The sequence below is a fragment of the Sander vitreus genome, chromosome 9 (genome assembly GCF_031162955.1).
Source record: "Sander vitreus isolate 19-12246 chromosome 9, sanVit1, whole genome shotgun sequence".
Taxonomy (NCBI): Eukaryota; Metazoa; Chordata; class Actinopteri; order Perciformes; family Percidae; genus Sander; species Sander vitreus.
The window spans coordinates 17357627-17382220 of NC_135863.1; the positions used below are offsets into that span (position 1 = coordinate 17357627).

General features: G+C 39.4%; 3 protein-coding genes, 1 long non-coding RNA gene and 9 other non-coding genes across 20 annotated transcripts in view; all 13 read left to right on the forward strand.

The window, feature by feature from the left end:
- The window catches only part of osbpl9 (oxysterol binding protein-like 9), a 41740-nt gene extending 36205 nt beyond the window's left edge, over nucleotides 1–5535 (forward strand). For all 6 annotated transcript variants that reach the window (XM_078258997.1, XM_078258998.1, XM_078259001.1 and 3 more), the window contains 12 exons: nucleotides 18–130; nucleotides 365–483; nucleotides 637–722; nucleotides 842–1022; nucleotides 1495–1579; nucleotides 1875–1985; nucleotides 2093–2156; nucleotides 2234–2374; nucleotides 2497–2575; nucleotides 2782–2873; nucleotides 2989–3124; nucleotides 3394–5535. In XM_078258997.1, coding sequence (XP_078115123.1) covers nucleotides 18–130; nucleotides 365–483; nucleotides 637–722; nucleotides 842–1022; nucleotides 1495–1579; nucleotides 1875–1985; nucleotides 2093–2156; nucleotides 2234–2374; nucleotides 2497–2575; nucleotides 2782–2873; nucleotides 2989–3124; nucleotides 3394–3468 — 1282 coding nt within the window. In that variant the 3' untranslated portion in view covers nucleotides 3469–5535. The remainder of the gene's footprint in view (nucleotides 1–17; nucleotides 131–364; nucleotides 484–636; nucleotides 723–841; nucleotides 1023–1494; nucleotides 1580–1874; nucleotides 1986–2092; nucleotides 2157–2233; nucleotides 2375–2496; nucleotides 2576–2781; nucleotides 2874–2988; nucleotides 3125–3393) is intronic.
- A 1109-nt stretch (nucleotides 5536–6644) lies between these two features.
- On the forward strand, nucleotides 6645–11325 carry LOC144523444 (uncharacterized). Of its 3 annotated transcripts, none has more exons than XR_013502516.1 (14): nucleotides 6645–6695; nucleotides 7297–7343; nucleotides 7537–7584; nucleotides 7793–7826; nucleotides 8281–8344; nucleotides 8702–8745; nucleotides 9587–9633; nucleotides 9825–9872; nucleotides 10071–10104; nucleotides 10293–10340; nucleotides 10521–10596; nucleotides 10775–10801; nucleotides 11066–11128; nucleotides 11233–11325. It is a non-coding gene; the product is annotated as an uncharacterized LOC144523444 (long non-coding RNA). The 3 variants fall into 3 exon arrangements; XR_013502515.1 differs by having other exon boundaries at nucleotides 8300–8391; XR_013502514.1 differs by having other exon boundaries at nucleotides 8300–8344.
- Nucleotides 6969–7049, forward strand: LOC144523974 (small nucleolar RNA SNORD74). The gene has a single exon (XR_013502555.1). It is a non-coding gene; the product is annotated as a small nucleolar RNA SNORD74 (small nucleolar RNA).
- Nucleotides 7383–7464, forward strand: LOC144523981 (small nucleolar RNA SNORD79). Its single transcript, XR_013502562.1, has one exon. It is a non-coding gene; the product is annotated as a small nucleolar RNA SNORD79 (small nucleolar RNA).
- Nucleotides 7639–7720, forward strand: LOC144523977 (small nucleolar RNA snR60/Z15/Z230/Z193/J17). Its single transcript, XR_013502558.1, has one exon. It is a non-coding gene; the product is annotated as a small nucleolar RNA snR60/Z15/Z230/Z193/J17 (small nucleolar RNA).
- LOC144523975 (small nucleolar RNA SNORD74) lies at nucleotides 8079–8159 on the forward strand. Its single transcript, XR_013502556.1, has one exon. It is a non-coding gene; the product is annotated as a small nucleolar RNA SNORD74 (small nucleolar RNA).
- LOC144523982 (small nucleolar RNA SNORD75) lies at nucleotides 8570–8632 on the forward strand. Its single transcript, XR_013502563.1, has one exon. It is a non-coding gene; the product is annotated as a small nucleolar RNA SNORD75 (small nucleolar RNA).
- On the forward strand, nucleotides 9673–9754 carry LOC144523983 (small nucleolar RNA SNORD79). Its single transcript, XR_013502564.1, has one exon. It is a non-coding gene; the product is annotated as a small nucleolar RNA SNORD79 (small nucleolar RNA).
- Nucleotides 9925–10006, forward strand: LOC144523978 (small nucleolar RNA snR60/Z15/Z230/Z193/J17). The gene has a single exon (XR_013502559.1). It is a non-coding gene; the product is annotated as a small nucleolar RNA snR60/Z15/Z230/Z193/J17 (small nucleolar RNA).
- Nucleotides 10142–10223, forward strand: LOC144523976 (small nucleolar RNA snR60/Z15/Z230/Z193/J17). Its single transcript, XR_013502557.1, has one exon. It is a non-coding gene; the product is annotated as a small nucleolar RNA snR60/Z15/Z230/Z193/J17 (small nucleolar RNA).
- Nucleotides 10915–10989, forward strand: LOC144523972 (small nucleolar RNA SNORD47). The gene has a single exon (XR_013502554.1). It is a non-coding gene; the product is annotated as a small nucleolar RNA SNORD47 (small nucleolar RNA).
- Nucleotides 11326–12072: 747 nt separating the features above from the next.
- tor3a (torsin family 3, member A) lies at nucleotides 12073–17555 on the forward strand. The gene is made up of 6 exons (XM_078259003.1): nucleotides 12073–12394; nucleotides 12582–12704; nucleotides 13680–13945; nucleotides 14746–14921; nucleotides 15429–15553; nucleotides 16448–17555. The coding sequence occupies exons 1-6, from the start codon at nucleotides 12229–12231 to the stop codon at nucleotides 16693–16695; spliced, it is 1104 nt and encodes a 367-aa protein (XP_078115129.1). The 5' UTR covers nucleotides 12073–12228; the 3' UTR covers nucleotides 16696–17555.
- A 1545-nt stretch (nucleotides 17556–19100) lies between these two features.
- Nucleotides 19101–24441, forward strand: calr (calreticulin). The gene is made up of 9 exons (XM_078259004.1): nucleotides 19101–19375; nucleotides 19946–20047; nucleotides 20693–20896; nucleotides 21226–21320; nucleotides 21586–21795; nucleotides 21974–22087; nucleotides 22529–22672; nucleotides 22874–22966; nucleotides 23114–24441. The coding sequence occupies exons 1-9, from the start codon at nucleotides 19282–19284 to the stop codon at nucleotides 23330–23332; spliced, it is 1275 nt and encodes a 424-aa protein (XP_078115130.1). The 5' UTR covers nucleotides 19101–19281; the 3' UTR covers nucleotides 23333–24441.
- The last annotated feature ends 153 nt before the right edge of the window (nucleotides 24442–24594 follow it).

Sequence of the window (24594 nt, forward strand, 5' to 3'; positions counted from 1 at the left end):
TGTTCCCTCCTCCTCAGTCCCTCAGGGCCTCAAGCGTCCTCGCCTCTCACTAATGAAGCAACAGCGTTGAAACGACCAGACACCACCGAGTCCCTCAACTCGTCCATGTCTAACGGCACAACAGATGCAGGTAAAAAGAGACTGCACACAAGACACACACACGCAAATGTGTTACAACAACTTTTCCCAACTGTTTTTGTGCCTAAAACACAAAGTTAGAGCTCTCTTGTGTTGAAGTATGAGATGTATAAGGAGGTATTTTTTTTTAATAACATTTGGTTTTATCAAATGGTAAAAAATTATGCTTTACATAACTTAATGTTATGACAGCCATGTGAGACTTGTCCTCATCTGTTGTCTTTAGACCAGTTTGACAGCCACGATGACCGCGATGATGAAGGTGAGGGCGAGTCTGTGGAGGAGCACAAGAGCGTCATCATGCATCTTCTCTCTCAAGTTCGTTTGGGCATGGACCTCACCAAGGTAAAGAACACTGACCAGCATTGCTTAGTTATGAGTCTGGCTCCCTCCACGCTCCTTATTTTACTCACTAACATCATCTGTGCAAGCTGTTTTCTTTTGAACAACCCACACAGCAACAGTTTTACAGTTTTTCTCATTCGTTATATTTAACAGGTGGTACTGCCTACCTTCATCCTGGAGAGGAGATCTTTGTTAGAAATGTACGCAGACTTCTTTGCACATCCCGACTTATTTGTAAGGTAATTGTCCTCTCTCTTATTGGTGCAAGCAATTGTATCACACAGATATTTAAATATATCCAAAATTCAGGAATGGTAAAATATGACGTAGTTTTACTCTCTCATGTGACTTCCACTAGTATCGCTGAGCAGCCGGAGGCCCGGGAGCGCATGGTTCATGTGGTAAAGTGGTACCTGTCAGCTTTCCATGCAGGGAGGAAAGGTTCAGTGGCCAAGAAACCTTACAACCCAATCCTGGGAGAAGTCTTCTACTGCCACTGGGATCTGGCCAGTGACACAGAGGAGCCTTCCCCACTCGCGGTGAGACCACATGCCTCTGCAGCCCTTGCTGGTTCTAGACTATTTGTGAACAATTTGAATAAACTTCTGTGCTGGGAATAAAATCAGCTAGCATTTTAGCATTTCAGATTAATGTTACTAATAACACAACTTTTACACATCCTTAATAAAGTCCATATTTAGTTCATGCTGGGTTTATTGTAAATCAATATGTGTACTTTGGCTGAAAAGCTGTTGTGGACCTGTTATGCTGATTGAGACTGTATTTGATTATACAAATAAACTTGACTGGAATTATAAGTATAGGTACCTTTTTGAAAACAGTAAACGGAACAAACTTTGTTCTTGGTTTCCTTTTTATGTACATTTCTACATGGACCATACCTTTCATTTTAATATTGTTTACAAAGTCACTACAATGAATTTGTTTTTCATATTGTAGCATGGAAAGACTTAGTGATTCTGACTCCCTTTCCTGTCCTCCACCCTCCAGGAGACAGTATCAGAAGGTCCAGTACCGTGGTCTTCATCCAACAGTGTGTGTTTTGTGGCAGAGCAGGTCTCTCACCACCCACCCAGTGAGTGTCCAACCTTCTTCTGCTGAGTGATCACACAGCACTGCCAAAATCTTTTGACACGTTGTGTCGAGAAAACAATGATGGACACTAACTGATCAGTTTTGAAAAGTAGTAGTAGTAGTAGTAGTATAACCAGCAGCCACTGATTTCTTTTTGTCATTATCTTTAGAGGCCATGCTATTGATCACATGCTGAATGAGGATATCTTAATCTTGCTTATTGCTTGTTTGCTTCATTTTCTGGACGTTGCTACTTGTCTACAATCTCTTGAGTATTTCTTCTCTTGTTTCTGTAGTTTCTGCATTCTACGCAGAATGTTTAAATAAGAAGATCCAGTTCAACGCTCACATCTGGACTAAGTCTAAGTTCTTAGGCATGTCCATAGGTGTCCACAATATTGGCCAAGGTACTTAATTACTTAGTTACTCGTACTTCATACACTCCAAAATATGTACACACTTTACTGTCACAACTTCATGTAGTTGTGATAATTATTTGCTGGTCTTGTTTCAGGTTGTGTGTCGTGTTTGGAGCATGATGAACATTACATCCTCACCTTCCCTAACGGATATGGCAGGTGCGTGCGTGTCATCACTTTATTACATCTCTCTGGTTATTAATATGTGTGTCACTGAACTGAGTTTGTCTGTTCAGGTCGATTCTGACTGTGCCGTGGGTGGAGCTGGGTGGGGAGTGCAACATCTCCTGCTCCAAGTCGGGCTACAGTGCTAACATCGTGTTCCACACCAAACCCTTCTACGGAGGAAAAAAGCACAGGATCACTGCTGAGATTTTGTAAGAGGAAAACGTTTGCACAATTGTACAATTTTAAATCACACTTCAAAGACTGACTACGGATAAAAGAGTCTGACCTTTGTATTAACATATACCACAATTCTTTTCTATTTCTCTTTCAGTTCACCTAATGATAAGAAGTCTTTCTGCTCCATTGAAGGAGAATGGAATGGAGTGATGTATGCCAAGTGGGCAACTGGAGTGAGTCTTTATCTCTATTTTCTTATTTTTCGCTGTGGGGTGGAGGGTACATATCAAATTAGACAATAATTACTTAGGGCAAGTTAGTCATAATTTATTAGTTGAACCGAAACAAAATGTTGGCATGTATTACACTGGGGAATAACTACTAAAGGGAGGAGCAGTACATTACAACATGAATAAATGTGTTTTGTGTGTGTTTCTAGGAGAACACAGTGTTCATAGACACTAAGAGGATAGGCATCATTAAGAAGAAAGTGAGAAAGCTGGAAGACCAGCTCGACTACGAGTCCCGAAGGTGAGAAATTAAACTGGTTTCTAGAAAGACTTGCATATCCTGGAACCTCAGATCCAGAAAAAAAGTCCTTCACTCAGAAACAAACTCTCTTTTTTTCACCCCTTCAATTCGCCAGATTGTGGAGAGATGTGACGTTGAACCTGAAGCAAAGGGACATTGATGCAGCAACAGAAGCCAAACACCGGCTGGAGGAGAAACAGAGAGCCGAAGCCAGAGAGAGGAAGGAGAACGAGCAGCAGTGGGAGACCAGGGTGAGCCTGTCTGTTCTTCAACTTCTAGAAAGAACTTGAAAACTGTGTGATAATAGACTACACGCTCACCAAAATGTTGAGACATTAACGTGCATCTTCTCACCTGTAAAGCCCTGTATATTGTTGTTTTTTTTATGTAAAATGACTGAATCTGAATACAACAGAATGGGGTAACATGAGCAAACATAAATTGAATTATGCAGTTTTATTTTAGGATCAATTTCTTTTCAATTTAAAAAAAAATAATGTTTTTGCTTGTGTTTCTGCAGCTATTTCACGAGGACGGGGAGTGCTGGGTCTATGATGAGCCTCTATTAAAGAGATTAGTCACTCAGAGGCACTGAGAGGACTACGCACACTCTGATACACACACACCCCATACATATGCATAAAGAACTGCACACACAACAGAGTCTTCATAAGAACTCTTTTGCAAAACCACTTCTTTTCCAAGCCTTGGAATGACTGACTTATGATTGAATATGTACACAGCTTTGCATTCGACTGTAAAACAACAATATGGAAATGAATGAAATCAAACGGAAAAGTATCTGAGATGTAACATGAAAACTAGTAAAGCTCCTCTTCTTATTTGGGCAACGTCGCTTCCACCGCCACCGATTCCCGCCATCACGAGAGTCGGGAGCGCAGAGTGGAGACGGGAAGTCGACACTTCTCAACTCTATCCGTCAGCTCCACGACCACACCCTTCATCAGCTCCATGGGACGAGCAAGAGCAGCACTCATTTCCTTACACAGTACACTTGTTTTGAGGGGGGGGCAAGGGGTGTGTGGTTGATGGTGTTGAAATCAAATAAACCTTGACAAATAAACCGGCGCTCTACATCTCAGGGAATCTGGTGACTTAAGAAAGAAAGCTGCTGCCCCCTCCGAGAGTCTGACAGCCTTATAACAGTGGAAGGGATGAATCTTAAAGGGGTGGGGGAGAAATTGCCTGCAACTAGTTGTAACTGTTGTTTATATATAGATATACATATGATGGATATATAAATATATATTCTTTTTTATTTTCAATGCTCTTTTTGTTTGTTTTTCTTTCTGGCAATAGTGTACAAATATTTGAGGATATGAATTTGATCTTTAGGAGTCATTCCATTTACCCTTTTGGTGTATTGTTCCTATTTTTAGTTAACTTTGCTGCTTATTTGGTCCGCCACACGGTTCTGTGTCTCAAGTGTTATCCAGAAGCAAAGCCCTACTTAAGCCATAGCATCTAAACTCATTGATTGGGAGAGTTGTGATAGATTTGTGGAATATATGCAATCTAGAGAACATTGACATTGCCTGTCAAAGGACAAATTTGGGTGTCCATTATGCCAAAAATGTTTAGATAAAAGGCTAAAGGGACTTTCATCTGGGCAAAGAACAAACAACCCTCTAAAAATGTTTCCATGTTACCTGAAGGCATTTATAAACAAAGGAGTGTTTTACATATTTTTGTCTTTCTGGGTCGCTGCTTCATGACGAGGACGTAAGGTTAGGACTGAGTCTGTAAAGTCTCCCTTTTTGTTCTGCACATCGCCTGTCTGTGTTTCCTCTCCAAACCCACAGATTTCAGAGTAGATCACCTTGATGGTTCACATGTTGTCAGAGGGTGAGGACAGTGAAAACAAAGGAACCAGAGTAGACTTTTGAAACACTGAAACTGTTTTCATAGTCCTGCTATGAGTCCAGACTGTGTTCTACCGGTTCAGTTTTCTTGTAAACTCAATTTTTTGTCCAATGTTTTTTGAGATAACCACACAGAGGGCAATATTAATCCTACTGTATACCTCTGCTTTCTGAAACCATCATTCATTCTCTTATTTACAGCTACATGGGTTGGATCTAAATGCAATGATATTTGGATGAAATGCAGAAATCAAACAATTTTCACCTGAAAACGCACAAGCATATCTTTCACTGCTGCAGTGAGCTCACAACAGTCCCTTGTTATCTTTGTGGTTAAAATGCAATATTTGATTATCGTCTGTTCTAGATATTTGGCCTGTATGAAACTGGTTGATTTAAATGAATATTAAAATACTTAAGTCTTAAAATCAATCAATTTGGTGAAGGGATCATACCCCTAGTGCTGTGTGCAGATCAAGTGAAAAATCTGCATTTAGTTGTAGCTGTTGAATTTATTCCTCTAAAGGGTACAAAAATGCCTTTAGAAACCAGCCAAATGAAATTGAGTGTCCAAGCTAAATTTATTAATTTTTACTTCGTTTTTTCCTCCATGTTATGTCTTTGTAAATTATATTGAATCGTGGCCTTGCCATACATTTCAGTATCGCCTGATAGAGCGCAATCAAAATGTATTATTTTTATTTCATTTTGATTATAACCATTGATTGTATCAGATTTTCTTGTTTATTTATGCATAATATTAAATCTCCATGAGTTTATTCCTGCTAGAGTTTGTCATGGTTATTTCAGATGAGCATTGCCTCAAGTCTCTTTGCTCAAAACATTGTGCCAGGTTCAGAGAGGAAAGACTACATGACAGTTGTATTTTTGTCTAGAAACCAACCAGTACTATATGCTGGAAAACACTAACTGGTGTCAATTAGTTCACAGTAATCTGAAAAGAACTTTATTTGTGAACACAAAACAACTTCTTAAAACTAGATTTTGACACTGGTCACCTCTACAACACATGGACAGAATAAGATTGGCTATAGTTATTAGCTATAATACAGGACCAGCCTTACTTGCGATTGTGCAATAATTCCCTAACAAATTTGTAGTTAATTAAATTACTAAAAAACAATTGACACACAGTGAACCTGGGGCTTTTGGGGCCCATAGGGGGTCTGGGGTCTGATGGATCTGATTAACGATTAACTTTGCCTATTTGGAAATTCCACCTTAACCACTGAGTAAGCTCAGTAACATCTTATACAGGCATCAGGATAACATATCAGAAAAGCTGATGGGTTACATTATATTCAGCATAATGTTGAACAAACAAATAGAGATTACATTTTTAATAAAACATTGTTATGTTGTTTCTTACTAAATTTTGTCAAATTTCACAATGCATTGTGTAATTAAAGTTTTGTTTAAGGTTATTTAATTTTCACTGACTAAGAAAAAATAAAAAGCTAAACTCTAGGTCCACATAGTAGTTTTTTTCAATCATATCTCACAGTCTTCCTCATAGGTTTAAAAGCCCCAGAAACAGTGAGTAAGTGGACCTTGACTTAATATTATTTTTAGTCAACTACTGTTTCACGCTTAATTCGTCTCTGATTTAACCCTTGTGTTGTCTTCCCTTCAACCTTGAAAAAAAACACTTTTTTCTGACATTTTTGACGCCTTTTTTTCACAATTTGTTTTTGCTATTTCCAACGTTTTAAATTTTAACATTTTTCTTCTACACATTTTCAGCGCTTATTTCTACATCCCATATTTTCTGATATAAAACTAAAATTTAAAACGGGTCACACGAATGGCCAGCAGAGGCGCTAGCCGTTGAATAAACTTTTCCCATCAGCCAGTGCGACATCCCCTATAAAAAAGCTCCGCACCCTCTGCCAGTCCTCACTCCTCGGCTACCCACTAGGTAAATATGACGTCCTTACTTAGCGATATGCTGGCTTTGTATTTTGATGTAGTCAAATTATTGCCGTTTAGCTGTAAACTCAGGTGGTGACATGCATTTTCTATATCCGTTGTTGTTCAGTTTTGCTGTTTTCGATTAAATGTTTCTTAGATGGAAATAATGTAACCGCAGTAACGTTAGGCCTCTAACGTCACCACGTGCCTCATTGCGCGTGTTGAGATGCTAATTAGCTAAGGAGCTAATCTTTCACTTATATCCAGTAACTGCAGTATTCCCATGACAATATGATGAAATAAATGTTGGTAGGGACATCTGAATCAATGTGAAGAATGCCAACATCTCTGACTGCATGGGACAAAGATTAAAATGTAACGTTAACTTCTGGTAAATTTAGCTTGACCCTCAAACGGGCACACCTAGAGAAGCATTAGTCTGCCTTATTCTGCACATTCTCCTTGTGCTGCTGTGATGACATTATTTGCTACTCTCGACAAGATGGATGACGATACTTCCAACCCACCAGTTGAATTATCTGAGGCACAGACAACTTGATGCATGTTTTTAAGATGTTTTGAGTGCTCATTTTATTGTGTTCCTGCAGGTGTGCTTACATTAGTTGAAGTAACTTTTCGGTGACATCCAGAACAGGTAATGCACTGATTATTTTACCTAGATTCTCCTAAACCAAACTGTCAATGATGATCTTGTTTACAAAACAATGGGAATCTCTCTGAATAAGAGTGAAAGAATACTTTTTACTGATGCAGTGAATATGAGGGATACCTACATATTTTAAAATGTAATTTTTTTTTTGCTAATATCTGGCATTTTTGATGTACAGGTGGTCCCCTATTCTTGGATCTAGTGCATTTTCTTTGACCAGTTGCAGGTGAGTTTTTAATTTTGTACTTCAAGTAAACATTTTCTTATAATTCAAGCTGGTCTGATACAATGATGAGTGCATAGTTCAGCAGATTAAACCATGACGAATATCTATTGTCTTTCGCTCCTAGCTGATGTGTCGGGCTCAAAGACCAGTGAGTCGACTTTATTTCTGTAGCTTTTTTTTTCTTAAAAGGTTCTTGTTTGTTTTACAGAAACAAGACCAGCAATACAAAAGGCCACGTGAAGGTGAGTTAAAGCTGTAGTCTAACAATCTTCATGATGCTTGATACATTGAGTGCATAGTTCAGCAGATTTAACAGTGAAAATATCACTCTTCGCTGACCCGCTAGGTACATTTGATGTCCTTACTTAGCTACATGTCTTTGTATTTTGATTTAATAGTGCAGTTGAAATGTAGCTGTAAACTCAGGTGGAGACATGCAGTCTATATTCATTATTCTGCCAATCTAAGCTTTAATATCCAGTAACTACAGCATTCCCAGGACTACATGATGAAATAAATGTTGGTAGGGACATCTGAATTTATGTGAAGAATGCCAACATCTCTGACTGCATGGGACCAGGATTAAAATGTAACCTTAACTTCTGGTAAATTTGCTGCACAGCTCTTGGCTGTGAATGTACTATCTTATTGGAGCTGAACTGCAAAGCAGGTGCATTTGTTTAACGTTAAATGTAGACTTTCCTTTTGGTTGCAGGCCTTTCGACTGGATCGCTGTAAAAATGAAGGTGGACATTAGATGGTGAGGAATGATTCTCGAAGACAACTCAAATTAATGTTCTAAGCAAGGTTAGAAGTTTAGCTGAGTAATGACATGCATTTTCATTAACGTTGGCTAATTACAAAAGATGAACAGCGTGCGAAAGCCATGTAACTAGTTACGTGCTTTATTTTCTTAAGATGGAAGAGGTTTGGTACGACATCAAATACTACGCTGGTTAAATGTATTCTACTTATCCTAACTGGAAGTCAGTGATGTTGTAAAGAGTAGTGGACAGATGTGATATCTGAATAATTTCACACTGAGACTTCTAGTTAAGCTATACTTTAGTTATTCCTAACGTGACCAGTATGGTACTAAAACGGTGTGCGTCCACAGGTCTTGGAATGGCCAGAGACATGAAGAGACTGGAGCGAAAAGAGGTAACGTTGAGGCTTAGATTTTACACTAAATGGCAGTTGAGATGGATTTATGCTTCTCTGAGGGATCCCTGATGTAGTTGAACATTAGCTTTGTCTTAAATGGGTTTGCAACTCATGACTGTTGTGCTTTATCACACAAAGACCATCTTATTTTTAATGACTGACTTTCTGATGGCCAGATAGAAATGTAAAGCATAAGATACCGTGCACTAGGCCTGCACAATTCTGGGGGGAAAAATATGAATCCTTTTTAAGCTTAGAATTGGTATCACAATTCTCTGCCAGTTTTTTTTTTTTTTTTTTATATAGGCGCCTATAGCACAATACCACAACCCTGTAAACAGACGCTTCAATAAAGAAAATGCATACTGGCCATTTAAGTACAGTAGGCTACCAAAAGTGATGACATAATGCATTGAACTAAATATGGCCCTGATACAGGCTCTATCTGAACTCGTTGAACATGTCTTTACATAATTAAAATATGTCCATGTCAAATGCTTTCAATAAATTAATTGAAGGAGGAAAATGGGTCTTAAATGAAATCAAACGGGTGAATCAAGATCGTGATTTTTTTTATAACAATTTATCGTGCCTACCATGCACACTTGAGATGCACATAAGCTGTAGCTTGACCCTCAAACAGGCACACCTAGAGAAGCATTAGTCTGCCTTATTCTGCACATTCTCCTTGTGCTGCTGTGATGACATTATTTGCTACTCTCGACAAGATGGATGACGATACTTCCAACCCACCAGTTGAATTATCTGAGGCACAGCCAACTTGATGCATGCATGTTTTTAAGATGTTTTGAGTGCTCATTTTATTGTGTTCCTGCAGGTGTGCTTACATTGGTTGAAATAACTGTTCAGTGACATCCAGAACAGGTAATGCACTGATTATTTTACCTAGATTCTCCTAAACCAAACTGTCAATGATGATCTTGTTTACAAAACAATGGGAATCTCTCTGAATAAGAGTGAAAGAATACTTTTTACTGATGCAGTGAATATGAGGGATACCTACATATGTCAAAATGTAGTTTTTTTTGCTAATATCTGGCATTTTTGATGTGCAGGCAGTCCCCTATTCTTGGATCTAGTGCATTTTCTTTGACCAGCTGCAGGTGAGTTTTTAATTTTGTACTTCAAGTAAACATTTTTATAATTCAAGCTGGTCTGATACAATGATGAGTGCATAGTTCAGCAGATTAAACCATGACGAATATCTATTGTCTTTCGCTCCTAGCTGATGTGTCGGCCTCAAAGACCAGTGAGTCGACTTTATTTCTGTAGCTTTTTTTAAAAGGTTCTTTTATTTACAGAAACATGACGGGCAGTACGAAAGGCCACGTGAAGGTGAGTTAAAGCTGTAGTCTAGCAACCTTCATGATGCTTGATACAATGATGAGTGCATAGTTCAGCAGATTTAACCGTGAAGAATATCCATTGTCTTTCGCTCCTAGCTGATGTATCTAATGTAATCTTCATTTAGGCCTCAGGTGTTGTATACACAGTAATAATAATCTCTCTCTCTACCCATCCAGACATGCGGAACCTTGCTGCAGAGACTGTTCACAGCCAGCCTTGTGTTGGTAAGTCCTTAAATCACAGATTGTCATTGTGCAGCTAATATTCAGATGTGATGAATATGAATCAGGTCTCTGATCCAGTTGAGGAAGTTTGTCATATAGTCTGATCTGGATTGTTTTAGGGAAATGACTGTACTTTTTATTCACATTAAACTAATTCACATGAAACTACTCTAATTGCAGATTGTGACTGTCATGAGAGCAGGAAGTCTTCTACAGACTTCATTGCCTTTTGGAGGCTGATTTTCCTTAAGATGAGGTAAGAATGCAAACCCTCTCACAAGATTCAAAATGACTTAACATGGGTTCGGTGATGTCTTAACAAATGTCTGACCTGAACTTTTATGTGGATATTATGTTACTGAGTAACCCAGTGAATGAAATGGTAATCAACCAGTTATTGACTTGTAATAAGGTATTTATTTCCTCTTCTCCAGGAAGGGCTGGATCTGTAGGCTGACTTGGTAAGCATTTCACATCCTTCAGCTAGACTTGGTGCGCCGTGTTTCAGTCTTCTATTGACTGCTGTTCATTTCTGAAAATTCTGTGGGTGCCATAACTAAAACAATTGACCACTTACCTGTGATGAAAAGATTCTGCCAAATGATTTCTCTTGATTATACTCCTTACCGTTCCATTTATTTCTGAGGCTGTGTGGTCAGTAAACAATCTTGTCTCTTACTGTTCTCCCTGCTTTATTTTAATGAGAAATCTGTCTGTTCCCCAAGAATGCAGCGGTGAAGCCTCTTTGGCCCAGAGAAGCAAGCCTACATGGACGTTTTTGCTCTAAAGTGAGTTTGAGGATGTCTTGACAAAATAAACCTTATATTCACATCCAAAATTCTGTGTTCTGCAGTCTATGAAAAGCTAAATTAAAGTTTCTCATCTTTCTCAGATTGTTCTTTTGGATGGTGACCTGAGAGCCAATGGACAACACTAATATAAAGACTAATGTGTTGCAAGATGTGGCAATAAATACTAAAACAAATGCTGTGCCTGGTTGTCTCTTTATAAACATTTACTGATTTGAATAATGGACAAATCTCTAAACTACATGAATATGTAAATGAGTTTCCGGCCTACGTTAGACGATGCCTGAGTAGTTGAATGGAGAGAATATTTTTACGGTCAGAACTTGGCGCTAAATGCAAACAACCCGGAGAATTTTTTTTTTTTTTTCCTCAGAATATATAACTTGTAGACAGTACGAAGTCGTTACCGCTGTGGTGCGGTTTTGCATTATATATATTTACTGAAGCATTAACCATCTCCAGGGCCAAATGGTTTCCTGCTTTGACGGATGACACGAAACCACAAATCGATACACATGCTATGGGAAGATGTGGCCGCCGAGGACTGAAATGTAGCCAGGTTTTTCAAGTTTTTAAATCGAGCAATTCGACAGGTATGGCAATGCGAGGTTACATGGCAGCATCTTTTACTATTTCCGTTTCTAGGTGCCTCCTATGGTCGGCTGCCCGATGCTACATTTGACTTAATATGTACTACACTCTTTGCTGCCTTTTTTTTTTTATAATTCTATGATTATCTTGGTCTGTATATGCACCGTTATTACCTTGTATATGTACATACTGGCGATGTACCTATTTTTTTTACGAATTAAAAAGTTCTTAATCTTATGGTCGGCTGCAGGGCAGAACGTGGTGAATTAAACCAGTAGTTGGCGTAATCCTCTGAAGACGGGCGGAGCTAAGTGGCCGTGGACAACGGGGGGGGCGGGGAAACCGCCCGTCCTTCGCTACCATGGCGGAGGGAGGTAAACATTCCACACTGCAGGCCGCCAGCTAACGGCCGGGTTTAGATAAACCGGAGAGGAGACCCGGGACGCGGGGTTCAGTCTCGTTTCGGCCGCCACGGACCAGCCTCTTCAATGTTTGTGCGGTGGTTGCTGCCTGTGGTCTGGGCTCTGTCCGCAGAGGCCGACTTCTTCCGGTTCGACAGCATTTCCAACGTTTCCACTTACTATTTTAATTACATTTATTGCAATATATGGGAAGGGGAGTGTCAACCCAACCAAGACGATGCTACACAGCAAGGTACGAAATTGTTAACGAAGCTATCCTATCACAAGCTATAATGTATGCTTTTCAGATTTCAATTCGATTTACCACAATTTATGCACCCTACATTATATTTCACGGTAGGAACAATGTCCTTCCTGTCGATTAGCTTGGCTCCTAGTATTGATATATTACTGACTCGTTGTCCTGTTGATGTGAGCAGTTCCTACCAGGGATCTTTGGGCAGGTTTTCCTCAGGACTACATCAGCCTGCTGCATCAGTGGTACTGTAGTATGGGCCAGTGCTGTGAATCTGGAGACTGCAGGATAACCAACAACATCACAGGTATCACACTCCAGCTTGGTGGTTGCAATTGTCTGCTTCTGTGGCCTAGTGCATGTTTTGGACTGGCCGCGAGACCGCAAATATACTGTCTCTGGACATGACTGCAAATCACATTAACTTTACCATTTTCAACAATGTATCATGCACAATATGTATAAATGGACTTCATGCCTCTTAACTAGTTCAATCAAAAAAAAGGGAGGCTTCTGAAAGTTTTTATGACAACTAAAAATTCACATGAACTGACTAGAGAGGGCAGCAGATGTACCGCTTTCAATTGGCAAACATTTTACGCAATGTTTTTTTTTTTTTTATGTAAATATGAGCGTACAGTAGGATGCAACCATGGATTAGGTCTTATACAGGAGGTGAGACCTATATTGATCTGTAATCTGTTGTTAAAGTTTTCTGACACCCTGAGAAGAAGAAAATGATGGAGGAAGAATACTTTTTTTTTTACTTTAAGGTAAGCAAGCCAATACCCTTGGAGTAGGGATTTAGAGTGGCTTTTGCTCTTTAACAGGCCTGTTGTAGTTTCACCCATAAGAAGTCAGCATGTTTAATTTGAATTATTAGCTGTTCATTTGCTGCATTGTTAATTTAGTTGCTTACCTTGATTGCCCTTTGACATTGAGTGTTGTCACAAAATATTGTCTGTCAGTTGAAACACTTCTGAGCCTTCCCAGTTTACATATAATAGCACTGCATCATTGCTGGGATTATTATTTATCTGGTATTTTTCCAAAGATTTTTTTTTTTTAGAGCTTTGTTTAGCTTTTTACTAAAGAATGACAGGAAAGGGAGTGGGGGGGATGACACACACGACACACACCAAAGGGCTTGTGTTCAGATTAGAACCCGCTGCCAAGGACTCAGCCTACATGGGGCGCACTCTACCAGGTGAGTCAGAGTCACTCTGATACTGTTACTCCTACATTTTTAAACATGCTCTCTTTCCTGTTCACACATGTGCAGGTCTGGCGAGGGACCTTCAGACAAAGCTCCACGGGCAGCACCTGGCTCAGTCTGTGGTTCTGAAAGCCATCCAGGGTTTCATCAACAACCCAGAGTCCAACAAGCCGCTGACACTCTCCTTCCACGGCTGGTCCGGCACCGGCAAGAACTTTGTGGCCCGGATAATCGCTGATAACCTGTACCGTGACGGGGTGAAGAGTGAGTGTGTCAGACTGTTCATTGCCCCGTTCCACTTCCCACACGCCAGACTGGTGGACACGTACAAGGTAAGTCATCCAGGGCCCTGTTGGCACAAAGTTTTGACGTCATGTGCCCAGAAACACGCTGGCAGTGTTCTTGGGGCCCCCGTTTGCTTAGTCAGATGTTTAGTATGCAGTCTGTTTTGCATGTGAATGACAACGATCAAGGTTTGCACAGATGCTTCAACACAAACAGTGGTTCTACAATTACACACTGTGCTTGGCTTTTTGGAACCTAGTGTTTGTCCAACCAGGTCACAGAGGCCAACGTAGTACCTAATCTATTAGATTTCAAAATAATGTTGACAGTGCTATTACACAAATGAACCCAGATTTAACAGGATGACCTTTAAAACATATATGAACATGTGTCTAGACAAGGTGTCCTTTTAAATGAGATTTAGATGGTTAATGATAAAAAAAATACTGTAATTCTAAAACTTATAACCTTTGTCCCTCATGACTAAAGTGCCATGAAAATGTTTCTTTCTTTGTTAAAAAGCACACAGTTGAGTAAAGGGAAAAACCAAATGTTTTACATAGAGTAAAACATGTCGAACTAAAAAAGATAGATATGGTTGTTTTGGAGTATAAATCATTTTCGTTAATGTCATGTGTTTGGATATTATAGTCGCTATAATTTACTAATATATTATATTTAAGTATTTATATAGTCTGAAACTCAAATTTCACCTAAAAGTTCATTATTTACTTTCACCTACTTGAACTTGTGTCAGACCCCAAACCTTAACAGAGTCAATGCACGTTCTAGATCTAGAGATTTGAATGATTTTGGTCACTAGTTTGGTCTTCCTCTGTGTGCCCAGGGCCAGCTGAGAGAGGCGATCCGGGACATGGTGCTACGCTGCCCTCAGACTCTGTTCATCTTCGACGAGGCTGAGAAGCTTCACCCCGGACTCATCGATGCCATCAAACCCTACATGGATCACTATGACAACGTAGATGGCGTAAGCTACCGCACAGCCATCTTCCTCTTCCTCAGGTTGGTTTATATATCAGGCTCGGCCTGTCTGTTGAAGCTGGGTCAAACACTCAGAATGTACTCTCTCCCAGGTATTCTGGCAACTCATCAGTGATGAATGATGTTTCTTCCTGCGCCTCCATTAATCCTCTTTATGGATCTTTCATGTTTTCAATTACTCATGTCTGATTATCTGCTGACAGGTCATCTGTTCAGTATAGTTATTTAACTTTTTTTTATTTATTTTTTTTAAATAACATTTGTTCGGATCTCATTTTTCAAACTTAAATTACCATTTGCTTTTGGAGAAAAGCAATGTGTTTAAAACTAACTGAGTATCTCTATTGAAGTATGAAGTTAATGTATTCAAAGAAGATATTGTGCAATTTTTTTGCTTCATTATTTGCCAACCCTAATCTGTGATGCTGTGATCTCTGCACTGATGCATCCAACCAAACCAAAATGAATCCTCCATGAACGTCAACAACTTTTTACATCATGTTTTTGACATGCCTGTTGTCTCTACAGTAATATTGGTGGAGCAACGATCAATGACGTAGCGCTGGACTTCTGGCACTCCGGTCAAAATCGAGAGGACATCGGTATGGAAGACCTGGAGCATCGTCTGCGAGCTGAAACTATGGAGTCTCATGGTATGCTGCAGGGCTGGCTTTACGTTGACAGGTCTCTGTTCAGCAGCCCTCTGCCATTTCACCCTGAGCAGGAAATGTTACTGAGTGAGCTGCAAAGCCCATACGCCTGTCCAAACGTCCCATTTTTGTAAAACGTGATATCTCAGGACCCCTTGCAGGGAATGTCTTCAAATTTCAGTTGAACTCAAGGACGAACCGATTAGATGTTGGAGGTCAAAGGTCAAGGCAACTGTGACCTCACAAATTGCTTGTTTGGCCATAACTCAAGAATTCCTACGCTAATTAGGACAACATTTCACAAATGTTTAATAGGAAGCAATTATGAAGTGATGACACTTCACTGTGACATCATAATGTTCTGCAAAAATGCCTTTCTGGCCATTATTTTAACGCCATACTCGGAAAGAGCAGGGGAGACATTTGAATTGGTGACACTAATCTTCAAACGGTGTTTAGATTGTTTAGATTTTCTGTGCTGCCGTGTTCAAGATCTCTGTGAAGCATCCACGTTTTGTCAAAAAAAAATACACTTAATACCTTTTTATTAAATTGCTTCAAAAGTCTTTACTACATTAATAGTCTGGACAGACATGGATGTAAACTGCAACTTAACTGGTTGGCGGAGGCATACAACCACAAGGCGGTAATTGTAGTTTACATGTGTGGTGGGTGGGAGTTAAAGTAATCAACTGTTTGATTTGACCAAGATAATTTGCTGTAAGCATAGCGCTGCAGACTGGAGTATTGATTATTGGTGGGATCAGTGGTTTAAACAACTCTCTCACATTAAAGCAAGTCTTTTCTAGCTAAATATAAAACATTGATTGGTGGAACTTTTAGTTATGTTTGGGGATTTCTAAGCAATTTCTTTTTTTGCATGGTTCTCTTCCCCAGGTGGGTTTGCTCAGAGTGAGCTGATGTCTGGCCACTTGATCGACTTCTTTGTGCCATTTCTGCCTCTGGAGTACCGCCATGTCAAGCTCTGTGCACGGGACGCCTATGCAGCACGAGGTCTGGAGACAGATGAAGCTACGCTGGATGAAGTGGCCAAGGCGATGCTGTATGTCCCTAAAGAGGAGAGACTGTTCTCAGCCCAGGGATGCAAGTCCATTCCCCAGCGCATCAACTTCTTTCTCCCCTAGAAGGAGAGACAGACAGAGAGACTTGGAGGAGGTGTGAGATTGCTTTACCAGCCCATCTGCATACAGAGCCACAGAGGAGATGTCTGCGCTGCTCTACGTACTCTCCCTCCACAGATACAAAACATGTCTGTCCAGGTCCCTCGGAGAAGGCCAGACAGCAGGGCTGATCCAGTATTGGAGGGGAAAGCAGCCCAACCCACCCTGCAGACATGAGCAGTGCCAGACAGTTATCATGTTCAGTGTGGCTGCTCTACTTCACCTGCCAGGTTTGAATCCTCACAGTATCAAGAGGGAGAATGAGACAGTGGCTGTGCAGTGTATGTCATAGAGAGATACTAATACATTCTTATTGTCACTGTTTATATCTGTTCCCCTTTGCCAAAGTTTTAGTTGCGCTGTTTTTAAAGTTTAGGTAAATTCATACTTGTTTTTGCATGTCAAACATTGTGCTGCACTGATTATTTATTTACATCATTTGTGCCATATTTGAGCATCTTACTGTACCAGATAATTTTTTTTGTGGAGTTGTTTGAGTATGAATTTGTTGGCACTGTAAGGTATTAGTAAACAATAAATGCCACTGTAGTGTGAAAAGAATGGTGTGCGTAACAGTTAATGTACATGGTACTGCAAATGTTACTTGAAATTGTTACTGGAATTTGTGTCAGAAGCAATTCATCTATTTGAAAGTTTGATTTTTGTGTGTAAATGTGTTTAATAACAGTGCTTTTATTTTTATTTTTTATTGTAAGTACTTTTATTGTATCACATGAACCTAATACATGTCTAAGTGTTGTCATCATTACATAATATACTACTGTTAATTTGAGTCATAGTTTAAAAAAACACTGTTATTCTGACTTGCTTTATCGCTATCATTCATGCATTCACTTTCACATACAGTCACACAGGGCTGAGTTGGTCTGCTTTCAGTGCCAAATCTCAGGGTCACATCACAAGAAGAATGTGAAAAGAAATAGTTTTAAATAAAAAAGCATAAATAAACATCCACAGTAAACAAACAAAAGCTGTTTTTAGTTAATGCAATAACTTGAGGGGATTTGTCAAACTTAAGCAATCTCAATGATGTATTACTTATTTTGCGTGGTGCCTACCAACTTTCTGTTTCTTTAAATAGTGAAAGCCCCATGTTCATCACAAAAAAAAAAAAAATAGTGAAAGCACTAATGCCAGGGGTGGTAAAAACATCCTACACAAATCGAAGGCGGAAACGATTACTTACTTAATTGATCAACAGAACAATAATTAGCTACCATTTTTTGATTTAAACTTTTTAAATGTGAATTTTTACTGTTTTGTGTCGACTTGATAATAAAAAGATTTCCTTTAGATTTTTAAGTGTTGGTTGGACAAAACACCAACATTTAAACATTATTTCTGACAAAAATCTGCACAGTAGTTGATCATGAGGTAGTTTCAGCCGGGGAGGAAGTTTCACATTCATATACCCACACACAGAGAAACTGCAGTAGTGACCGACGCACACATAGAAACACTGTATAAGATGTTTTTTTTGACACAGACGGTCACAGATAAATGTGATCTGGGGTACCTACAAGGTGACTTGTCACTACTTAGGTAAGAATAGTTGTAATTGATCCAATAGCATCTTTCCACATCTCTAATATTGTATGTGACTTTAAACAGTCCTTCATGAATACAGGAAAAGGGACAGAGTTGAGGTTGCATTAGTCGACGCTACACAGTGGTTGACCTTTACTGCTTAGTCCCGATTCTCCCCGATCAAGTGTCAACATATCCTGAAACTTCTTCAATCTCCGAGTTAACTGGCTCTCCAAAATTCTGCAACAAATTGAGTTTAACTGTGCAGAGTTTGACACTAGGTTGTTTTCACATTTATCTGCTAAAGTTTTTCTGTGCTCACTTTATATTGGAGTTTAACATACAAACGTGTGACATTACAACTAGCTTGGAAGCCAATCATGTACAACCTATAGATGTGTCATGTGGACATTTGGAGTTAAGGTATAAAAGTTATTAGTAAATAAGTAGTTTATTGAATTGTTTTTGTGGAAAAAAACAGACAAATTGTTAGTCAAACCAGAATGATCAAAAGATGTCTGGCAGTATAATGTCAAATTATTACATTTAGTCTGACTTTGGATACATTAAAAAGCTGCTATATTACTGATTTTACATTGATTAAACCATGTGTATTGTGATTTTCCTGCAAACATATGATTCACCTACAGCCATGGATGTATTAAGAGAACTACAGCGCATAATCACTCTTCCTTGGGCGTGTATCAAGCAAACGCGTGGTCTGCTCCCATTGGCTACAGCAATTACCCGTCCGGATGGTCTCTCCTCCGATTGGCCGAGAGGAGTAACGCTTCCTTATTGAGGTTCGGAGACGACGTCCAATCAGATTCAGACATCTGTTCTGAGCCGAAAAGACCAGTGGCAGCGTCTTTCACTTTAACATTACTGTATGATAGACTGGGCCGACTAACAACGCCTTCTGTACGGTGTACACAGATTATATAGACTTATTTGTAATTATAGTCGTTTTTTTTATTTGGCGGGGTGCTTCAGTTTCTCACAATGACAGCCCTGTCGCTGCTTTTGATGGCCGTGTCGGCAGCATCTGTGCTGGCTGAGTCCACTGTCTTTTTTCGAGAGCAATTTGAAGATGGGGGTGAGGTCCTTTTTATTTATTCAGTTATACCTACATTATTTTACATTTGTGTTTTGTTGTGATTTCTTTGAAACTGTATCTCAAATATTACAATATTGAATCTACATGAAACCCGGTGGCTATTCTTCATGTTGGCTGGTTGGAATTATGTTTGACATGACCGCTCACAATTGTAAAATGTATGCGTTGCATTGTCTGTTTCCTGCTCAGTTTGAGATGCATTTAGTCTACATGGGTACCATTCATCTTTTGTACCATTCTCTCCTCCCTTCCTCTTCGTCCTCTCCATTTTACCCCCCCAGCTATCATCAAACCTTGTCTGTCTCCCCATCCCCCCCTCCTGCACAGCTCTCCCCTGGTCATTCATCGTTAACCTTATCTAGCTGTCTTCTTTCATCACCAGCCTCATAACAAAACACCTTGTAGATAGTGAAGGCGGTCACCTAAAAAGCATGCTCCTGCAGCGTAACACCTTCCCACTGCACCGATGCATCATCAGTGGTGGATCAACAGCTTGTGAGTGTGTTCACAGTGACTGCTGTGCAGCTGAACCTACACTTGTTTGTGCAGATGCCTGGAAGAGTCGCTGGGTGGAATCCAAGCACAAGTCAGACTACGGCAACTTGGTCCTGAGTGCAGGGAAGTTCTATGGAGATGCAGAGAAAGACAAAGGTAAGTTGAAAGGTTAAATTGTATTCACCCACTCTGGATCTGTGCAAGATGGTTAACTCCCACATTGTTTTGGGTGAGTTTTATAGAATAAGGGTGTGTATCCCTTGTTTTTCTGTGGTCTGTGTTGAGGAGATCTGAGGAGATTTGAGTGAGACTTAACAACGATATGGTGCTTGCTTGGGATTCATTTAAGTTTTTGTTGTGGTCTTTAAAAGAATCATTTATCTTAATTCTTTATTTGTTCATGTGACATTTGCTTGTGGCACAATACAGAGACAATATTTATCCCTTACCAGAAGTTACATGGTGTTATTGAAGTAAGTTTTAGAAGTAAAGTCAAAATCTACACACGTGACTCTAAATGGGATGTATGCCCAGTGAAATCATCTTGGGTGGTGTCAGAGTGTCTCAGAGTTGTTCCATTATTCACTCTCTGTGGATCCGCTCCAGGGTTTGTCTCTACATGACATCATCACAACAGGCTCTCTCTGCTGTACAACTTGAGAAGATACTTGTTAAAATTCATTCATTTAAGCTAATCTGATTAGCAACAATTTAATAGAAACCACATGAATAAATTATACTTAATGCTGCAGCTTCCCTTAATACAGATATATTGCACTAAAAAAATATTTTTTGCTACAGGTCTGCAGACGAGCCAGGACGCCCGCTTCTACGCCTCGTCATCCCGTTTTGATGACTTCAGCAACCAGGGCCAGCCTCTGGTTATCCAGTTCACTGTGAAACATGAGCAGAGCATTGACTGTGGTGGAGGCTACATTAAACTGTTCCCCTCTGGCCTCAGCCAGGAGGACATGCACGGAGACTCGGTCTACAACATCATGTTCGGTGAGTGCATATAGTTTCAACTGTGGGCCAAAGGACTTTATCTGTCAGGTACATTTTTACAGTGATAAGAGTACAAGTCATTTGAAGCCACCTTGACAATTTTGGAAGATCTGTGTGGGGGCATTTTTCTTCTCGTTATGTTTCACCAGACTTTGACAGCTCTTAATTTTGTTGTACAGTATACACAGACAAATCCGCATAAATTAAACAGCCGCTATTCAAGTGTTTTGAATGTTTTTCATTTTAGATATTCCTTATCTCTTATGCCCTTGTTTCCAATGTTAACTTTTACCATTTTTCTTTCCTTTTTGTTTGGTTTGATTGTTCAGGTCCTGACATTTGTGGCCCTGGCACAAAGAAGGTCCATGTCATATTCAACTACAAAGGCAAGAACCATCTGATTAACAAGGACATCAGATGCAAGGTGAGAGATCAATAAATGGTTCTTGTTTTTATATTTACTTGGGAAATGGCAAGTTTTTTCTAATTCCCGTTGGTCCCAAATTGTGTTCCAATTCATCAGCATTTTGTAATAACAACATTGCTATTGTTCTTCTCACCATAAAACCAAACCAGCGAGGACGTGTTGAAAGTGGAACGTGTTTTGCATTTTAAACATGTTAAATGTAAATCACTTATGAATATAATGCAATTAGAATAGCTGCTAACAATTCTTTTATTCCTTGCAGGATGATGAGTACTCCCACTTGTACACACTGATAGTCAACCCTGACAACACTTACGAGGTCAAGATCGACAATAAGAAGGTCGAGTCTGGCAATCTGGAGGATGACTGGGACTTCCTGCCTCCCAAAAAGATTAAGGACCCTGAAGCCAAAAAGCCAGAGGACTGGGATGACAGGGAGAAGATTTCCGACCCCGATGATAATAAACCAGAGGTCAGTCTGCTCGAGACACTCTAAAAATCGGTTTGTCCATATTTTGTAATAATCCTTTGGGGCTATTTGTCCTACTGATACATAATTATTTTTTTGCTTATAAGACAGCATTAATTTCATATATAGATAGATATACCTTTGTGAAGTCATGTCTTCTAAACCTGTATCTCTTTGGTAGGACTGGGACAAGCCTGAGAACATCCCAGATCCTGATGCTAAAAAGCCTGATGACTGGGATGAAGAGATGGACGGAGAGTGGGAGCCTCCTATGGTCGCTAACCCTGATTACAAGGTAACAGCAAATAATTAGAACACTTAATATACAATGTCCAGTCAATAGGTTACACTATTACTGTGTTGGAAATAACTCCCTCTTTGCTACTTAGTATTCTACATTAATGCCATTTTGTTTGAGTGTAATAAGGGAGTGATTTTGGACACAGCCTGTTTCAACACGAGTAAAGCTTGGGTTGTAATTGTGCTAAAAATATTTACTTTATTTACTTAAAATATGTCCAATAGAGCTGCAAAGATTAATCGATTAGTTGTCAACTATTAAATTAATCTTCAACTATTTTGATAATCGATATATCAATTTGAGTCATTGTTTTTAAAAAAAAAAAAAAAAAAAAAAAAAGCACTATTATTTATTCCAAATAAACGTCTGAATCAGCAGATTTATTTTGCTTTTAAGATTCCTCTGACATTAACTACACGGTCTTGGTGTTAATAGGGTGAGTGGAAACCCAGAGAGATCGACAATCCTGCCTACAAGGGCATATGGATCCACCCTGAGATTGACAACCCGGAGTACACAGCCGACTCTGAGATCTATAAATACGACAGCTTCGGTGTGATTGGACTCGACTTGTGGCAGGTAAGAAGATACTGTAGCTGACTGATTTAATAAAGAGTGAATTTGCTGAAATCAACAACAAACTAGCAATCAAATTCAAATGTGGGATTAGATCTTTGAGATGCTGAGGAGGAAAGATGTTTGAAAAATGTAGCTTTTCTTTTGTCGAATTTGGTTGCATTAAGTACCTGACAGTAACATGTTGACTTCTTTTTTATGTAGGTCAAGTCTGGTACCATCTTTGATAACTTCCTCATCACCAATGACCCAAACCTGGCAGAGGAAGTAGGCAACGACACATGGGGTAAAACTAAGGTCAGCCCAAAACGTTTATCTTTAAGTGTGTGTGTGTGTGTGTGTGTGACCTAATGTAATTGCTTGGATTGTAGACAACCACTGTTACAAAGGAATGATCTATTTATCACTTTTTGAATTGGTTGTCTCCATGTGCATCCTCTCCAGGACGCAGAGAAGAAGATGAAGGAAAGCCAAGAGGAGGAGGAGAGAAAGAAACGGGAGGAAGATGATCAGCAGAGGAGAGACGAGGCAAAGGAGGAAGACGACGACGAGGAGGAGAAAGATGAGGAGGAAGATGAAGAAGAGGAGGAGGAAGGGGAAGAGCAGGAGGAGGAAGAAGAGGACGATGAAGGCACAGACTCTAAACTCAAGGATGAGTTATAAACTCTGTGCAGGAACTGACTGTCTGTGTCGATGAGCCAGTGGAACGAGGCTGGACACTGATGAGATGATAGACCCTCATGACTGACACCCTGGGGGGGTAATATGTTTGTTTACAAAGCAAGGAAGTAGGTCAAAAAGGGCAATTATTGTTCTGTTTCCATGTGCTACTACTACTACTACTACTATTATTATTATTATTATTATTATTATTATTATTACTATTACTATTAAAAGAGGAATAGTAATAGAGTGAAGTGTGATGTCATAACGAATGTCAAGAAGACAGGAAATCAATTGATCAGTTTATACCCAACAGAAATATATAAATTGTCATTTGTGTTCTTTGAAAATCTGGGTTTTTATGAAGTATAATGTTGTAGTGACATGGAAAGCTATATTTGGTGTGTGGATGATACCATGAACATGTCTTGTTTACCTCATGTGTTTTGTTTGTTTAATTAATCTGTCATGTTTTTTTTTGTTAATCTTTTGCAGTCATGCATGTCACTCTGTCTCATGGCCCCCTTTCAAAAGTTTCGTCAATCTCAAAGGATTCGACTGGGTTAGACACCATTACAAAGGTTATCTTGCCTGCTCTTATTTAAACTTCTTGATTCAAGCTAGGGTTAATGGCACAGGGACAGGAGTGCATTAGGACTGACACAATATATTTGACAACCTGTTGAAAGAAAGCCGTCGTCTAAAGGATGGTAATACAGGGTGCTTTAAGATGAAATCCCTTGCATAGTGTTGTACTGTATAGTTAACACTTTGTCACGTCAATGCACATACTGTAGTCTTGTGTGTCTAAATAAACTGTGCTCAAACTCAGTTGTACATTGAGAGCACTCAGTAGCAGGTAAGCTTATGCTCATTTACGCGTTCACTTTTAGTTTACTCATAGTAGGTGTACACAACCAGTTTTCCTCATTTTTTATGCTAATATCTCCACACTGCTGTACCCCAACACACCCTCCAAAACAGATGATCCTTTTGTAAAAGACACATTTTTTACTAATGTTAGTAATTGAAGTGGGGAGATTTTCATGTTGCTGTGTTAAAAAAACAGACAGGTGTTCTGTCCAATAAAATCAACCAGTGGAAAATGAGCAGAAGTCTTCAATTTTGCTTTGTTATATTTAAAGTGGCTTTTTGTTTTGAAGGCCTGCCTTTATATGGGCATTTGTATTTGTTTTATAGTTGCATTATTTGTTTTCTTGTTCATTTGACTGATTGGTTGTTACCTTTATAGCAGTGGTGGA

Excerpts from the sequence above, each read along its gene's own strand:
- tor3a (XM_078259003.1), top strand. The coding sequence starts at position 12,229 with ATGTTTGTGCGGTGGTTGCTGCCTGTGGTCTGGGCTCTGTCCGCAGAG. Across the intron at positions 13,946-14,745 it reads GACTGGTGGACACGTACAAG|GGCCAGCTGAGAGAGGCGAT; the intron begins GTAAGTCATCCA and ends CTGTGTGCCCAG. Across the intron at positions 15,554-16,447 it reads TGAAACTATGGAGTCTCATG|GTGGGTTTGCTCAGAGTGAG; the intron begins GTATGCTGCAGG and ends TCTCTTCCCCAG.
- calr (XM_078259004.1), top strand. The coding sequence starts at position 19,282 with ATGACAGCCCTGTCGCTGCTTTTGATGGCCGTGTCGGCAGCATCTGTG. Across the intron at positions 19,376-19,945 it reads AGAGCAATTTGAAGATGGGG|ATGCCTGGAAGAGTCGCTGG; the intron begins GTGAGGTCCTTT and ends TTGTTTGTGCAG. Across the intron at positions 20,897-21,225 it reads GGTCTACAACATCATGTTCG|GTCCTGACATTTGTGGCCCT; the intron begins GTGAGTGCATAT and ends TTGATTGTTCAG.